Below are 18,486 nucleotides of genomic sequence, written 5' to 3' on the forward strand. Positions count from 1 at the left end.
CTCCCGAGACTGCTCAGCGTTGGGCAAACATTTGGAAAGTTCAGGTGGCACAGACCAGCCACACAAAAATACATGATGCACACATCAATTACATTAATGTTCCTGAAAGATTAGAAAAGCTATTCATTAAAACTAGAAAATGAGTATAAGCAACCCCGTCAATACTCTTCTCAATGCACAAATATATAAGCTAGCTCCATTAGCACCTAACATGATACTCCTCTTCCCCCTCAACCAGACCACGCTGGCGCGCAACAATGTCGCAATGGCACACCAATGAGCGGGTGCATCCAGCAATGTCATCATTAGTGCACAGGGATGTGGCCCCCAAATCGGTTGCTCCCACTGGCACTTCTTAAAAATTTTTTAATTACAGGCTCCGGGCAAAGCTTTTAAATTCGACTCAGATACTCACAAAGGCCACCTCTGTGGATTTCTTGCCTTAAAATATTCCCCTCAAGTGCTGTTTAAGAGACCCTCCAAGGCTGACTAGTTGTCCCACATCCTATCCTCACAATGCCAGACCAAAACTTATTTTAAACAAGTGGCACTGTAACAACCAGCCCGACTATACCCACTGCAGGGCGAATGCCTCTCCCACATTTCTCCAATAAACCCGGTTCTGTGCTAGCTGCATCCACGTGAACCCCTCAAACTTCTTAACCTCATTCGCCCACTTAATCTTCTGTTGCCTCTGCTAAGCTTTCCTGCCCATTTAATCCAATTCGTTGCTCTTAGCGACAATTGGTTATCCTCTTTTTGCACTACATGTCCTGCCTATGCCCATTTCTTCTTGATTTTCACTAGAATGTCAGTGACTTGAGTTATTTCTCTAACCTACTCTGCGCGCTTCCTATCTCTCAACGTTACACCGACCATTTTTTGTTCCATAGCCCTCTGCGTTGTCTTTAACTTGAGTAGAATCCTTTTCATTTGCCTCTTTCAACCCCATAGGTGAGTACAGGCAAGATGCAACTGTTGTATACTTTCCTCTTCAGAAATACTGGTAAGCTGTTAGTTATAACCTGCGAGTACTTGCCAAGTGTGCTCCATCCTAATCTTGTACGCCTGGTTATTTCCCTTTCATGATCCGGATATGTGGTTCCACTTCGTGTTTCACTACCTATCATGAAAAGTTGTTCCTTCCCGACGCTGTTGAACATTACTTTAGTCTCTGCATGTTAATTTTTAGGCCTAAGTTTCTGCTTCCTCCATCTATATCGCCAATCATTAATTGCAGTTCATCCCCTGAGCTATTTCAGCAAGGCATTGTCATCAGCGAATCGCAGATTACTGAGGTACTCCCCGTCAACCCTTATCCCTAACTGCTCACATTCCAAGTCCCTGAATACTTCCTGTAAGCAAGCAGTGAATAGTACCGGGGAGATCGTGTCTCCTTGCCCACCATGATGGAAATGTACAGCGCAGTGAAAGAACACAATGAATACTCATGAATATATGAGCGCTGATTATCTCTAGGTCTTTCTTTAACGTCAAAATGGATAAGATTGACGTTCCCTTCAGGTCAACTGTCTCAAAAAATGGCACTTGGAAAAAGTCCACAGCCCTGTTACTTCTAAGAAAGCTCAACATATTGTGCATTTGATGATGCTTTCCTGGTTAAGGATTCTGATATCGATATATTTGGAAATGTTGCTTTTATGAATGAGACTGTGCAACTTTTATGAATGCGATTTGGGTGTCAAGCAGTAGCGTTTTGGAGCTTCTTAGTTTTTATCTCCGGTCAACTTTTATTCAATGAGAGGGGCAGAGATATCTGCGAAAGGAGGGAATTTGTATTTATTCTTGTATAGCCCCAGTTATTAGCTATTTATTTTTAGCTGATTTTGACAGAGCCCTTTGTAGCCCGCTACCAAATTTTAAGGTAACCAACATATTTAGATACATTGATGATTTGCCAATTTTCTTTGACTGCAGTTCAGGCACATCTGACAAACTAGCTGCTAACACATTAACCTTTTTACGTGCAGGTCTGAAGACAATATTACATTTCTGGCTTTTATTTCGTAACACACAGATTTACTGGACCATGCTGCTTCCGTTTAGATCTTCTAAAAGAAGGGCTCCTTGTAAGCGCCAGCGGCAATGAACAGATCCTTTGGAGCTGAGGAGCATCCCACACATGCTGCTGAAACAAGCGCTCAAAAGAAACTAGCCTCCAAAAAAACGAATTGCTGTCATCACTCGTCGCCTGAAAATGACTGGTGGGAACGTGAAAGTTGTTGTTTTTTTTCCCCCGACAGGGAACCCAAGCCGGACTTTGCTCCACGACGCCAGCGCTTTGTTTCTGACAGAGTAGAGGGAAGCGGCAAAACCTATGCATGGCTGACTGCAGAGCCCACGAACTTAAAAAGTGTGTATGTCAGGTTTCTTTTCTAACAAAAAAGATATTAACATCCGCAAGGTTCCATTCCACTTCTATTCCTAACCTAATATAAATAATCTTCCTCTCTTCATGTAGGTGATACTATACCCTTATCTCTTCACATAAATCTTTGGATATCTTGACCTCTGAGCTCAATTCAGTTAAGGGGGACATAGTTACTTTTCCAATTTCTGACCGAATTTGATAAAACCTGGTATTCTGATTCAGTTTCTTGCACTTCAAATATGTAACTATTTTTCTAATTGGCCAATTAGTTCAAGAGATAATGAAATTAATTGTTCATAATTTGCAGAAACAATTAACCACACTCTGAAAAGTTAACTCGGATGCATTGCTAGATACTAGAAAGCATAATGATTATAATGTTAGGAGCACTTTTTTGATATAACAAATATTAGCAATATTATAGCAGTTCAAAGTTTTCAATTTTGCTCTAAATCAGACAGGAGGGCACCCACATTTGGAACAGTGAACTTTGAACTGCTATAACTTACTAATATCTGTTATATCAAAAAAGTGCTCCAAACATTGTATTCATTATGCTTTCTAGTACCTAGCAAAGCGTCCATGTGAATTTTTTATAATGCGGTTATTTTTTCATTGTTTCTGCAAATTGTGAGCAATTAATTTCATTTTTTGAATTAATTGGCCAATTGGAAAAATAGTTACATATTTGAAATCAGTGCAAGAAACTGAATCGAAATGCAAGGTTTTACCAAATTTGGACAAAAATTTGTAAAAATAGTTTACGAGCCATGTCCCCCCTTAACATTGCTGCTTAGTGCGTCAAAAATGGACTTCTGATTAACCCTGCTAAGTACAGGTTTATGGTGTTCAGCTTACTACTGTCTCAACTCTTCTTTCTATCAATTCTTACCCCATATATCCCTTGGATAACTGTACACTGCTTGGTGTAGAACTTGAAATTTGCTGCCCACATTCAACAAATTCTAAATAAAACATCACACAGAATTCTTCTAAAGGCACGTCATTACTTTAGTTTACATACTTTAATTCAACTCTACTATGCTTTCATTCACTGTCATCTCAACTATTGCGTCACCTCTTAGGGTCAGACATATCATTCTCATCTTTCCGCACTTCAGATTATACAGAACCAAACGGTCCATATAATCACTTGGTCAAACAGGGATTCCCTCAACATCCTTCGTATTTCAGAACTGTAAAATTTAACCTTAGAATATTTACTTATCTAGCGCTAAATAACTGTAACCTTGTACAGTGCAGTGTCAAACCTTGGGGCTTCTTTCTGTAACCTTGTGTATAATCGTAAGGTTTGTATCAACTTATAAACTGTAATAGGGCGTTTATTGAAGCTCAGATGGAGAGCTGTGAGGACAGGACCTTGCAACGGCGAGCCCAGCGTACTTCGTCTTCGTCGCACAACGCACAGGTGCATGTCGATGGCGATGACTATCACAGTACATTTTCCCCCCGGGTAAAAAAAGGAGCCATCCTGGCGACTTATGGCGCGGAAAGCACAGCGGGGTCATAGAATGGCTTCAATCGGTTCACGTGAACTGTTTCACGACCACGGCGACGCAAGTCCGCAGAGGGCGTGACGGGCTCAACTACGTAGTTGACTGCAGATGTTTGCTGGAGGACCCTATATGGCCCGTGGTAGCGAGCAAGAAACTTCTTTGAAAGGCCAGGGGTTGTGGAGGGCACCCAGAGCCACACCAGTGTGTCCGGGAGATATGGCGAAGATTCGCCGGTATCACGGAGGTATTTTTGTTGCCACTGATTTTCTGTTGTGAGAGAGCGGGCGAGCTGACGGCATTCTTCTGCGTACGTGACGGCATCGGATAGCGGGGAAGATTCGGAAACGTCAGGGCGGTAGGGAAAAAGTGTGTCCATAGTACAGGGTGGCTCGCGCCCGTAAAGGAGAAAGAATGGAGAGAATCCAGTAGTGGCCTGTGTCGCGGTGTTATATGCGTAAGTAACAAACGGTAGAACTTGGTCCCAATTGGAATGGTCGGTGTTCACGTACATAGCCAGCATGTCACCGAGAGTGCGGTTAAAACGTTCTGTCAATCCATTCGTCTGAGGGTGGTACGAGGTAGCGGTGCGGTGTATGATGCGGCATTCTTTCAGGAGAGCCTCAAGAGCGTCTGATAAGAAAACGCGTCCGCGGTCACTGAGCAGTTCGCGAGGGGCACCATGGCGAAGAACCAGGTTTTTCAGAATAAAGGCAGCCACGTCGCGTGCGGAAGCAGAGGGCAATGATGATGTCTCAGTGTAGCGGGTTAGATGATCCACTGCCACGATAATCCAGCGGTTGCCAGCTGAAGTTGTAGGAAGGGGACCGTATAGATCTATGCCGACACGATCAAACGGACGGGCAGGACAGGGCAACGGCTGCAACGAAGCAGAGGACTTGAGAGGAGTTTTTCGGCGTTGGCAAGACTGGCAGGAGCGGACAAAATGGCGGACAAAGCGGTACATTCCACGCCAGAAGAAGCGTAGACGCAAGCGCGTGTAGGTTTTCAACACTCCGCCGTGGGCGCACTGGGGATCAGTATGGAAAGCAGCACAAATTTCGGCGCGGAGATGACGGGGGATGACTAAAAGCCACTTCCTTCCGTCGTGAAGATAATTGCGGCGATAGAGCAGCCCGTCACGAATTGAAAAATGGTGAGCTTGGCGGGCAAGCGCCCGAGACAGACGACCTGGAGAGTGACTTGAAAGAAAGTCCAGAAGTGTAGATATCCACGGGTCGCGCCGCTGTTCCGTGGCCATGTCAATAGTGGCAAGCGAAGACAAATCGTAGGCGCAGATCTCATCAGGCAACGAAGAGGGAGGCAGCGGTGAGCGCGAAAGAGCGTCCGCGTCAGTATGCTTGAGGCCTGAGCGATATATGACACGAATGTCATACTCTTGGAGGCGAAGAGCCCAGCGAGCAAGGCGGCCGGACGGGTCCTTGAGGGACGCCAGCCAGCACAGAGCGTGATGATCAGTGACCACATAAAATGGTCGGCCATAGACATACGGACGGAATTTGCCGATGGCCCAAATAATGGCCAAGCATTCTCTTTCCGTAACAGAATAATTGGACTCTGCCTTGGTCAAGGTGCGGCTTGCGTACGCCACCACATAGTCTCGGATACCAGGTTTGCGTTGGGTGAGAACGGCGCCTATCCCAATACCGCTAGCGTCAGTGTGAATCTCAGTTGGCGCATTCGGGTCGAAGTGGCGGAGGATGGGAGGCGAAACCAAAAGACGGCGTAAAGTGTTGAAGGCGTCATCACAAGCAGGTGTCCATGCGGAGAGGTCGGAGCTACCGGAGAGGAGCTGGATGAGAGGAGCAATAATAGAGGCGAAATTTAAGATGAAGCGGCGAAAGTAGGAGCATAGGCCAATGAAACTTCGTAGCTGCTTCAGTGATTTTGGGCAAGGGAATTCGGCAACTGCACGAAGTTTGGTGGGATCGGGAAGAATGCCATCCTTAGAAACGACATGACCTAGAATTGTTAGTCGGCGAGCAGCAAAGCGGCACTTCTTCAGATTCAGTTGGAGGCCGGCGGTAGCGAGACAAGTGAGAACGTCCTTCAGTCGGAGCAGGTGGGATTGAAAATCGGTAGAAAAGACTACGATATCATCGAGATAGCAAAGACAGGTTCGCCACTTGAATCCACGAAGCACAGTGTCCATGAGGCGTTCAAATGTGGCCGGGGCGTTGCAAAGCCCAAAGGGCATGACGTTGAATTCATATAATCCATCTGGTGTGATGAAGGCAGTTTTAGAGCGGTCAGCGTCAGCCATTGGCACCTGCCAGTAGCCAGATCGTAAATCCAACGAGGAGAAAAACTCGGCGCCCTGCAAGCAGTCTAGTGCGTCATCGATGCGTGGCAGAGGATAGACGTCCTTGCGCGTGATCTTGTTGAGCCGGCGGTAGTCGACACAAAACCGGAAGGAGCCATCTTTCTTAGGTACCAACACAACTGGAGACGCCCAGGGACTGTGGGATGGCCGAATGACACCCCGACGGAGCATGTCGTCCACATGATCAGCAATTACTTGGCGCTCCGAAGCCGACACGCGATAGGGGCGCTGGCGCAAAGGTGCAGTTTTACCGGTGTCGATGGTGTGCTCTACGACAGACGTGCGGCCCAAGTCAGTTTGAGGAAAGTCGAATGAAGAAGCGAAGTTCTGCAAGAGGGCGACAAGTTGATCACGTTGCGCAAGTGGAAGATCTGCATCAATAGCATGTTGGAAAACGTCGGAGGGCGTCGAAGCGGTCGCAACATCGCAAGAGCACAGACTAACGTCGAAGGAGGGGGTTGAGTCAGCAAGAGTGGTGATATGACTGGGATCAAGCTCTTCAAGACGTCCAATGCATTCGCCACGGAGCAGGACTGCTGGGCAAGAAAATGGGTTCGAGGCGTAAAGTGCACTCTTGCCGTCTTGAATTTCGAGAACAGCGAACGGAAAAAGGAGGCAGGGATGACGGGAGGTGGCTTCGGAAGGTGTAAAAATCGCAGTCAAAGGAGTTACCCACTCACAAGACAGTGGTACGAGGGCAGCAGAGAACGGAGGAATGTCGGTGTCATGGGCGACGAGAAGTTTTGCAGTGCGGGGAGGGGTATCACAGAAGGGGGCATCACAGAGGGGGGCGAAGGCAATTTGTGCACGAGCACAGTCAATAACGGCTTGATGAGTCGATAGAAAATCGTATCCGAGGATGATATCATGCGAGCAGTTCGGCAGAACAATAAACTCGATGGGGTACAAGACGTCTTGAATGAGCACACTGGCTGTGCAAGATGCGGAGGGGTGAATGTGCTGTGATGAGGCGGTGCGGAGCGAAAAGTCGGAAATCGGAGTGGTCACTTTGCGAATTCGACGGCAGAGCGCTTCACTGATGACGGAGACGGCTGCACCGGTATCGACGAGAGCGAGAACTGTGGCGCCTTCTACAGAAACTTTGATAACATTAGCGGGACGGCATGGAGGACTTGAGGAATTCGAAACAAGCGCAGTTCTTGCCCCCGGAACTGCGACTGTTAGTTTCCCTCAACGGTGCTGGTAGAACGTCGCAGCATTGGAGAAAGCGATCGGCGCCGAGGAGAATGTGATCGACGAGTGGTATAGGTTTGGCGATCTTGTGGGACAAATTGAGAACCGGGCGGAATCATTTGCGAGCGTGAGTCGGTATCGTACGGGTAAAATCGAATGTCAGGCTGTGAAGGTTGGAGGCGCTGGCGACAAAGGCGCGCAACATGGCCCGGCCGACCGCAGGCATAGCAAATCGGAAGGTTGTCCGTAGTACGCCAAGGTTTCATAGGATGTGGGCGGAACCTTGAGGGTGGGGCTTGAAACGAAGGCTCAGCATGCGGCGGTGAACGGTAGGCAGGGACCTGCACATAGGAGCCAGACGTGGGCGAAGGTGGTGGCCTAGCCGTTACTTGGGCATACGTGAGAGGTGCCGTCACAGGCGGCACCACGGGGTTGGACGGCAAGGCATCAGCGACGTGTTCTTGCACGACACGGCGTATAGCAGGGGCCAAAGATGGAGCCAGTTCAGGAACGAGGCGGCCCGAGTCTTGAAAATGGGGAAGGAGTGAGATTTGACGTGCGACCTCTTCACGAATAAAATCTTTGATCTTTTGATTCAGCGGGCTCCCTTCAGAAGTTGGCGAACCACCCAGGGCTAATGCGGATACGCCTTCGTCGCACACACTGGAGCGGCGCCTAGAAGCGCGCCGCTTGCGGAGCTCGTCGTAGCTCTGGCAAAGCTTCACGAGTTCACTAACGCTGGTGGGATCTTTCGCTACCAGCATCTGGAAGGCGTCCTCAGAAATGCCCTCGAGGATGTAGCGGATTTTGTTTGCTTCCGGCATGGCCGGGTCGACTCGTTTGCAGAGATCAACGACGTCTTCTATGTAGCTGGTAAAGGTCTCATCAGCGCGCTGAACACGATCGTGTAAACGTTGTTCGGCACGAAGCTTACGCACTGCCGGGCGGCCGAACACTTCCGCGAAATTCTTTTTAAATGTCGACCAAGATGACAGGTCAGCCTCATGGTTGCGAAACCAGAGGTTCGCCACGTCCGTCAGATAGAATATGACGTTACTGAGCTTGTATGAGTCATCCCACTTGTTGTAGGTGCTTACTCTTTCATAGGATGACAGCCAGTCGTCGACATCTTGATCGGCCGTGCCGCTGAACAGGCAAGGGTCACGCTGGCGCACGACGCCAGCACACATGATCGTGGGTGGAACGGCCGGCAGCGTCGAAGTGTCTTGCATGGCGGTCGTAGAGGGTAGTGTACGGCTTCGCAGTTCCAGTTTGGGTGGGATCGTTTCCGGCACCTCCGCCAATTGTAATAGGGCGTTTATTGAAGCTCAGATGGAGAGCTGTGAGGACAGGACCTTGCAACGGCGAGCCCAGCGTACTTCGTCTTCGTCGCACAACGCACAGGTGCATGTCGATGGCGATGACTATCACAGTACAAAACAAACATTGAACGTGCACCCGGACCTGGAGAACAAGGTGGAACAGTCACACAGAGACGCACACAAAGCCAGTGGGGCTTCATTTTTGCATTTTTCGGTTCCTCGGCCGATGAAAGGACTGGTTGGAAATGTGCTTTTTTTTCGGTGCTTTCGAAAGCAAGAAATTATGATTAACTGATAGTCACTGTTTCTTAAATAATTTTTCTTTGCAACTAAATCTTTGAGGTGATGGCTACCGTGCACGCATAGCCCTGCCATTTTGTTTGGAAGCTTTGCTTATCAATTCACCACTATCACTCTGGGACACCCATCAATAATGGATATCTACTCTATGCTAGAGGTGAGTGCAGGAGTTGTGCTGTTCTGTGGTCTTTGCAAGGCATTCAAGTTGTGTGCCATCGAGAGTGGTGGGCCTACGTGGCCGTGCAAGGTATCATTTCCAATAATCTTACATTAATGTTCAACATCATCATCAACCTGACTATACCCACTGCAGGGCGAAGGCCTCTCCCATATTTCTCCAATTAACCCGGTTCTGTGCTAACTGCATCCACTTGACCCCTGCGAACTTCTTAACCTCATCCGCCCACCTAACTTTCTGCCGCCCCCAGCTATGCTTTCCTTCCCTGGAATTCAGTTTGTTACCCTAAGCGACCATGAGTTACCCTCTCTTCGCACTACATGTCCTGCCCAAGCCCATTTCTTTTTCTTAATTTCCAACAGAATGTCAGTAACTTGAGTTATTTCACTGACCCCATCTGCAAGCTTCCTATCTCTTAATGTTACCCTTACCATTTTACGTTCCATAGCCCTCTGCATTGTCCTCAACTTAAGTAGAACCCTCTTGGTTAGCCTCCACATTTCAGCCCCATAGGTGAGTACAGGTAAGATGCAACAGTTGTATACTTTCCGCTTGAGCGATACCGGTAAGCTGCTAGTCATAATCTGCGAGTGCTTGCCAAATGCGCTCCATCCCAATCTTATTCTTCTTGCTTTTCACGGTCCGGATCTGCGGTTACTACCTGTCCTAAGTAGACATATTCGCATACTACTTCAAGTGCTTCACTCCTGAACGTAAATTCCTGTTCCTTCCCGAGGCTGTTGAAAATTACCTTAATCTTCTGCATATTGATTTTCAAGCCTACCTTTCTACTTTTCCTGTCTAGGTCATCAATCATTATTTGCAGTTTATCCCCCGAGTTGCTTAGCAAGGCAATGTCATCAGCAAATCGCAGATTACTGAGGTATTCTCCATCTACCCTTATCCCTAACTGCTCCCATTGCAAGTCTCTGAATACTTCCTCTAAGCAAGCTGTGAATAGTACTGGGGAGATTGTGTCTCCTTGCCTAACACCTTTCTTTATGGGAATTTCGTTACTTTCTTTATGCAGAACTATGGTTGCTGTGCAGCCACTATATATATATCTTCCAGCACTTTCACTTACGGCTCGTATACCCCCCGACTTCGCAATGCCTGCATCACCACCGAGGTTTCTACTGAGTCAAATGTTTTTTCGTAATCAATGAATGCTATGTATAAGGGCTGGTTATATTCCGAGCATTTTTCTATCACCTGGTTGATGGTATGGATATGATCGATATTAGAGTACCGTTTTCGAAAACCTGCTTGATCCTTTGTTTGATTGCAGTCTAAGGTTGTCCTGATTCTATTAGCGATTACCTTAGTAAATACCTTATACGTAACAGACAGTAAGCTGAATGATCTGCAAGTTTTAAGGTCCTTCACATCCCATTTCTTCTGAATGAGGATAATGTTTGCGCTCTTTCATGATTCCGGTACCATCGATGACTCCAGGCACTGCATGTACAGGGTGGCCAGTTTTTCTACTACGATATTCCCCCCCCCCCCCCCCCCCCCCGTCCTTCAACAAATCTATAGTTATCTGATCCTCTCCAGCTGCTTCCCCCTTTTCATAGTTTCTATTGCTTTCTTAACCTCGTCCTTCGTCACTAGTGGAACGCCTGACTGTTTTTCCCTACCGCCAATCTCATTACGGTCCTGACTACTTTGGCAACTGTAGAGATCAGTATGGAACTCCTCGGCTACATTGACTGTCCATATTCGTGATGACGTTGCCCGCCTTGTCCTTTAGCGCATACATCTGATATTTGCCTATCCCTAATTTCTTCACCGCTTTAAGGCTTCACCCATTCTTTACAGCATGCTCAATTTTCTCCCTGTTATGCTTCCTTATATCGGCCACCTTGCGCTTATTGATTAGCTTTGATATCTCCGCCAATTCAATCTGGTCTGTTGGATTGGAAGCTTTCATACGCTGGCGTTTCTTAATCAAATCTTTCGTCTCCTTAGACAGCTTACCGGTATCCTCTCTAACTATCCTACCGCCTACTTCTACCGCGCACTCAGTAATGATATCTCTGAAATTATTGTTCCTTGCTTCTAGGGTAATGCCGCCATCCTCGGTTAGAGCTGAATATCTATTCTGTAGCGAGATCCTGAACTCTTCTGCCCTTCCCCTCACCGCTAATTCGTTGATGGGTTTCTTTCTTACTAATCTGTTGCGTTCCTTCTTCAGATTTAGACCAATTCGGAACCTCACCATCCTGTGGTCACTGCATCGCACTTTCCCGATTACCTCTACATCTTGCATAATGGCGGGGGTTGAACACAGTATGAAGTCAACTGCATTTTTAGTCTCCCCGTTAGGACTTTTCCATGTCCACTTCCAGTTCGTTTGTTTGCTGAAGAAGGTGTTCATGATTCTTAAGTTATTGCGCTCTGCAAACTTGACTAGTAACTTCCCCCTGCTATTCCTAGAACGAATGCCATAGTCACCTACTGTCTGGTCTCCTGCAACATTTGTGTTACAACATGTTTATTGAAACATTATACTACCGCTTATATGTTACATTGCCAAAGCGTTAGAAGAAAAGGACATTAAGAACCCCAAAATAATGTTCGAATGAAAAAAAAAAACACATTGATTTAATGTTTCGGCGCTACCTGGAGAGCTGCGAACATATAGTTTTCAACGAGCGCTTGCTGGCAGGCTCTCAGAAATAAAAAAAAAAAAAAATCATGAAGGCAACAGGCAAATGACAGGTAGTTTGACCCGAGGTGTAAAGGTGTGGGAGAGTAAAGAATAATGCCCCGATGTCTCTGTCCCTGCTGTTCAGAGAATAAAGTGCGCAGCCTTTGATTCATGCATACCGATGAGTGCTCCAGGTTTGAGAGTTTCCCTTCTCACTTGAAAGGAGCCCATTAGCTCTTTGGGGACAGATGTTTTAGACAACTCCCCAACAAGGCCAACAAAAGTAAACATCCATAACTTAAACGTAAATCCACAGTTCAATCATCTGCTCTAGCTCCGGAAGCAGGATTGCGTATGAGAATACGACTGACACACCTGCTGTCAGAGTAAAAAATTTAACGCAAAAATAGAACACAAACGACAAAGAAGAACAGATAAGACGTTTGACGAGCGCTAACTACCAACTCTTAATTCATGCCGAAGTACACAGCTTATATATGAAAAATCGAGCATGCGCAGAAGGGGGCAGATAAAACAGCAGTAGTCAATGCAAAAACATGCCTAGAAAGGTACATTCCGCCGAGTACATGTGTACAGACGTATCGCTAACACAACGATCACATAGCTTATCTATATGATATGCCTATAATAGAAGTCTTGCCTTATAATTCCCACTTTTGCCCAGAATCGTCGTCTTCCCAAATCCTGCCCTACACTTAAATAAGCGATCTGCCACACAAGGTTGGCGTTTTCGTCTTTAATTTCAACGCTTCGAGCATGCTCCCGTAACCGGTCATTGACACAGCGGCCAGTTTGGCCAACATATGAGGCACCACAAGAGAGGGGGATTCGGTAAACCAATCCCACTGCACAGTTCACATAGGGCGACACGTGTTTTTTGCTGCAACCCTTGCCGGCACACCCAGTGACGCGTGGGCAAAGCTTGGAAAGCTTGTTGGGTGCGGTAAACACCAGGGGCACGTTGTGCCTGCTCCTATGTGAACTGTGCAGTGCTACGTTAGTTGCCTAACACCTTTCTTGATGGCAATTTTATTACTTTTTTTATGCAGAGCTATGGCTGCTGTGCAGACACCATATACATCTTCCAGCACTTTTACGTGCGGCTCGTCCACACCCTGATTTCGTAATGCCTGCATGACCGCCGACATTTCTATTGAGTCAAAAGCCTTTTCGTAATCAATGAATGCAATATATAAGGGCTGGTTATATTCAGAGCATTCTGATCACCTGGTTGATGGTGTGCATATGATCGATAGCAGCATATCCTTTCTGAAAACCTGCTTGATCCTTTGGTTGATTGAAGTCTATACTCCGTTTCATACATCAGGTGCAACGCAGCAAAAGCTACGCAAGTAGTCCGCAAGAAAAAAAACAGGAGGCGTAACACTACGCGCTCGTACTGTAGGCGAGTGGTTCCTGCCAAAACGGGCTCTATTCCGAGCATACACGTTTGCAATAACATGCTTCGCATGCTTAGACATCTTCACAGAGCGGATCTTATAGAAAAAATGCGCACCAAAGAACCATTTTCTCAAAAAGAGATGCGCAGCGAGGAGGGCACAGCCAGCGCCATCTGGTGGCACAGCTGGCAAGGTTGCAGGGCAGCAAAACGCGGCACGAACAAAAACGACATAAAAAAGACATACAAATTAGCCGAATCCGACCTTTTCTACCTAAAAAAGGTGCTTTTTATGAAGTTGATGGCAAATGTAAAATGTATTAAGCTTGCAGACCAAGCAACTATTATTTTCTCCCGTCAAGAGCAGGCACTATTTTTTATCGCGGATGCGGAGAGCGCAAACAAGAGCTGTAGCTTTGGTAGTGTTGCACTTGATGTATGAAACGGAGTATAGGGTTGCCCTAATTCTATTGGCTTAGTAAAGACCTTGTATGTAACAGATAGTAAGCTGATTGGTCTGTAATTTTTTACGTCCTTTGCATCCCCTTTCTTAAAATTTTTAAGTCCTTTGCATCCCCTTTTTATGAATTAAGGTAATGTTTGAATTCTTCCATGATTCTGGTAGAGTCGAAGTCACCAGGCATTGCGTATACAGGGTGGCTAGTTTCTCCTAACACGATATCCCCCCCTCATTGTTTTTTTTCGCCAATTATGTGATCCTCCCCTCGCTGCTTTTTCTTTTTTCGTAGCTCCTAAAGCTTTCCTAACCTCATCCCTTGTTACTGGCAGAACACCTAGTTCTTCACTAGTAGCAACACTACACAATACGGAAATTTGAGCTAGTTGGTACATGATTGCAAAAATTACAAGGGTTCAACGCTGCTGAACCAAATATCGAGCGAAAGCATTAGCTGCGGGTGACCGAGCGTTCTTCTCTTCTTCTTCTTCCTCAGCCCACATATAAAGCCCCGCTTTAACCAAGCCGTATGAATGTGGCTTCGTGGCCTATAGGGGTAACGTGAATACCAGGGTCCTAGCAGGCTGATTCTGACATAACCGTCTCATGTGAAACGAGAGACCCAAGTTGGTAGCTGCCAGCCCGTGCGTCATGTGCGGTGTGATGTCACAGCGTCACGTGGGTAAGACGTAACTGCGGCCGGGTCACACGAAGGCTTGAAAGTGCGAGTAGTATTGCTTTCACAATAATACCAGCGCTGCGACGGGGAACAATAACGAAAGAGTAAGGACAAGGACAAGCGTTCGTCCTTGTCCTTCCTCTCTCGTTGTTGTTCCCCGTCGCAATGCTGGTAATTTGCAACACTACACAAGTAGCAGCCTGTATCACTGTTCCTAGAACCTCTCCAAAATTTTGCTGAAAAACTTTGTGGGCATATGATGATGCAAGACTTGAGCAACGGAATGAACGGCTTATGGAAAGCACCTTGTTTTGCAAAAGTCTGTTAGTTTCTTTCATTGCAAAAGCAATAGTACGCCAGGTCTAACTGCTTGTCGCTGTGTGCCGTGTCCGTGTTCGTAGTCCCCTGGCAGGAGCTGCCAACTTGGGTCTCTTGTTTCACAATCACATGGGACGGTTATGTCAGAATCAGCCTGCCAGGACCCTGGCATTCACATTACCCTACAGGCCACTAAGGCATGTTCATACGGCTTGGGGAAGAAGACGAACGCTCGGTCATTCGCAGCTAATGCTTTCGCTCCATACTCTGTTCAGCAGCATTGAATCCTTGTAATTTTTTATGCATGCATGTAAAGGCCCTACTGTGTTCATCCGGTGAGGATTTACACTGAAGGCCCGTAGAGAAGTCAGTATTGAAAAAGTATGCATGTGCTCTTATTGCATGCTAATTGAAATCTCCATTTCCACGAAGGCGTGTGTTCCTTCAGTACCGTTTTACGTGCAGATTTATTCGTTCGCTTCAAATGAACCAACCAGAGCATCTGATACTTTGGACACTGAGCAAGCAGCTGTGACATTTGCTCCATGATAAGATCCACCTTGAAGGTGCAGCGAACATAGTAACTTGCACTGAAAGGAGTGTGCAACTGAGACAGGAAAGCGAGCAAAAACAAAGTCTCCTTGCCGCAAAACCCCGTGGGTGGCATATGCAAATTCCGTTGGCATCATTACTTACGAATGGAGCCACAAAGGAAAGCACAGGGGTCAACATTTTAAGGTGTTACTATTAATTAATACTTGATAAAGAAAGCTTGCCAGTGGCTGTTGACTCCCTTGTTATCTATCTCACCCCTCATCTTCCCTGCATTTGTTTCGTGCATCATTAGGAGCATCAACTCTGTGAGGTATGGAGTCCAAAGGGAATTCAGCAGCCATTTTTGGTAATGCAAACGTGTGCCTCGCTTTGTTGAGCCTTGCTCTTCTCCAAACTGCACTGCACATGGTTTGCAGGTCTCAGGTAGCCAGGGAAACAGAGATGGTGCACTAGCATAGGCACACGCTGCAAAGTCTCACGACAAACGAAAATGAGACAGCCCCCTGCTGATGCTCCAATTTCAGGATGTGGCTATCTGTTGCATACTACATGAGCGATTGGTCGTAACCGGTGCGCATCAATTCTTCCCAAAAAAACTAGTGCAATTTCTGCTTTTGCAGAACTTCCCTGAAACACTGGACACCTGTGTACAATGCCATTTGATAATAGCGCGCACACTCAATTCCTGGTTCCAAGAGGACAGGCAGCATTCGGAATTGATGCATCATCAAAGGGTGCTCTTGCTCTATAAAGGTCCCACCTTCTGAATGTAGGTCTCGATGCGGCTCTGTAGGCCGAACCACTTGAACTCGACCGTGACGAGCTTGTAGGCGCACATGACTGGGTTGGCGGTCTTCATCCAGTCGCCCTTGAGGGGGCCCCGGCCGGTCTTCTGGGACACAAAAGTCGAGGGGTCCTCGTCCTGCTTGTAGTCCTGCACACACACACCACGCCAAGGCCACTGAGGGAGCGGCCCCATCTAGTCATGCACCTGCCCCATAAGCTGCACACATGCACGGGAGACAGCATGCTGGGGTGCGCCACACTGAACACTGGCCCACAGGGGAAGAAGGCATGCACAGATCTCAAGAAACATGACCGCTACGCTCGGAGATCCCTGAATGCATGTCCAACAGCATACCGTGGTTGTGAGAAAATGCCTCTCCAAGAATGGAGTGAACTAAAACAAGCTTCAGCAGAATGTGTACAGTGTTCTGCAATTTTATCGGACCCCCGTTTGAAAAATTATCCCGCCTCAACCAAAGGCTCATTTACAGTGAAACTGCGCATTATTTATTACGCATGAAAAAGGTCAACAACAAGCAAGTTTTGTGTGCAGTTTCACCGTAAATGAGCCTCCGGTTGAGGAGGGAGAATTTTTCAAACGGGAGTTCGATAAAGTTTCAGGACACTGTACAAGACTGGCAGAAAGTCCCACAGGTGTCAAATGCTTTGAACCTTGCCTTTACATACTCAGAGACTACTGTCCCTGATAAATTGAGCAGCATCTTTTTGCACAAGCCGAGTCAGTTGGTAAACATAGCCCCACTACTGGTACCTTCTGCTTATTCCTGCTCAAGGGGCCCTGCGACATATGCAAAGGCTGCAATGTCGCAATGCCAATCATTCGACCTTCTCCAGAACTGCTTCGTCTGAGCTAATTTTCAGCAACAGAAATTGCCCTTCCGATTGGTTGAGTGTAGTAACTTAGTCGGGAAATGGTCCAAAGCACGTCGCCTACGAGTGCTGCAATCTTTTCACAAAAGCTGAACTAAAAACAACAATGCAGACACTTTCCATTTTGCTTCAAACTTGTACGTGGGCGAGCCATGCTCAAGCCACAGCAAGAGAGAGAGAGAGAGAGAGATAAAAGGGAGAACAGAAAGGCTGGTCAACACTCATTTAGGAAAAGTTAGGGATGAGCAAATATTTCAAATTTTGAATTTCAATCAAATTTCCCATTCAATTTCTGTTATTCAAATCCCGAATATGCAAAAATTATCGAATAAACCGAATATTTTTGAATTCACCGCAATGCAGGCTGTAGAGTGAAACAGCGTCAAAACGGGATGGGGTCGTTTTGAGAAGATGAAACTTCCCGTGTGCACTTGACTGCAATGCTCGACCGCACTGACTATGCACTGAAGCATCCTCAAAACATCATCATCATCATCAGCCTAACTATACCCACTGCAGGGCGAAGGACTCTCCCATATTCCTCCAATTAACCCGGTCCTGTGCGAGCTGCATCCACTTGACCCCTGCAAACTTCTTAACCCCATCTGCCCACCTAATTGTCTGCAGCCCCCTGCTACGCATCGAAACGTAACAGGACCTTTTTATGAGCTGGGACAGTGTACGCACAGCAAAGCACATGGTGGAACCAGTTTTGTTTCAAGTCAAATGCAGACAATCATCAGATATGATGGCTCCACCAAACTTGTCCCTCCTGTACAAATAAACTGGTACCATATGGAATTTTTCAGTAGGGTATACACTTCTCTGTAGTTATTTGCAGGTATCATGTGAATCCTCAAAGGGCATCACTTTCCAAAAATTCCCCGATATTCAAGGTACAAATCACTAGAGGCTGTATGTAATGCACGTAAAGTGTTTTTGCACTAGCATTCAAATTGATGACGTAATAAGCTATTATTAAACCGCCAACTTCACCTCACAGCACTGAAGGTCTGCAGAGAAGCTTGGTGAAGACATCACGGACGGTAACATTTACCTATTATCTTTGCCTTCGCTCACTTCCCGTGGTGCCTTTTCTGATGCCACCAAACAACGTCTCTAGGACTTTGCTTTTGTTAGAGTTTTTACTTGTTCAAACCAAGCGTTTATATGCGGGAATACTAGCACCGCCAATGACGTCATCATGCACCCCCCACCCATAGCTGTGCGGTGCAGAGAAGCCTGATAACGATCATGGTTTTAATCGCTTATTGCGCCACCGATTCAAACGCCAAGATATTTCGCAGATATTTCGCACGCTTAAAACTGCAAGCTATAAGCATTCGAACTCTCTAAACTCATACATGTCTAAAACCAGAGCAGTCTCCCTTTAAATAAACAGGATGAGCAATATTTCCTATTTTTGAATTCTTTTTTCTTAAGTGGTCAGATATTCGAAGGAATTTTATTCGTATTGCAAAAT

At 46.6% G+C, this 18,486-nt stretch overlaps 1 protein-coding gene across 2 annotated transcripts in view; it reads right to left on the minus strand.

Annotated features, from left to right (window-relative positions):
• Positions 1–18,486, minus strand: part of vib (phosphatidylinositol transfer protein vib) — an 80,443-nt gene that overhangs the window by 26,216 nt on the left and 35,741 nt on the right. For both annotated transcript variants that reach the window (XM_084597338.1, XM_084597339.1), the window contains one exon: positions 16,087–16,260. In XM_084597338.1, the coding sequence (XP_084453464.1) occupies positions 16,087–16,260 (174 nt within the window). The remainder of the gene's footprint in view (positions 1–16,086; positions 16,261–18,486) is intronic.

This window comes from Amblyomma maculatum, chromosome 3, assembly GCF_055883805.1.
Source record: "Amblyomma maculatum isolate TAMU_Amacu chromosome 3, ASM5588380v1, whole genome shotgun sequence".
In the NCBI taxonomy this organism is placed as follows: Eukaryota; Metazoa; Arthropoda; class Arachnida; order Ixodida; family Ixodidae; genus Amblyomma; species Amblyomma maculatum.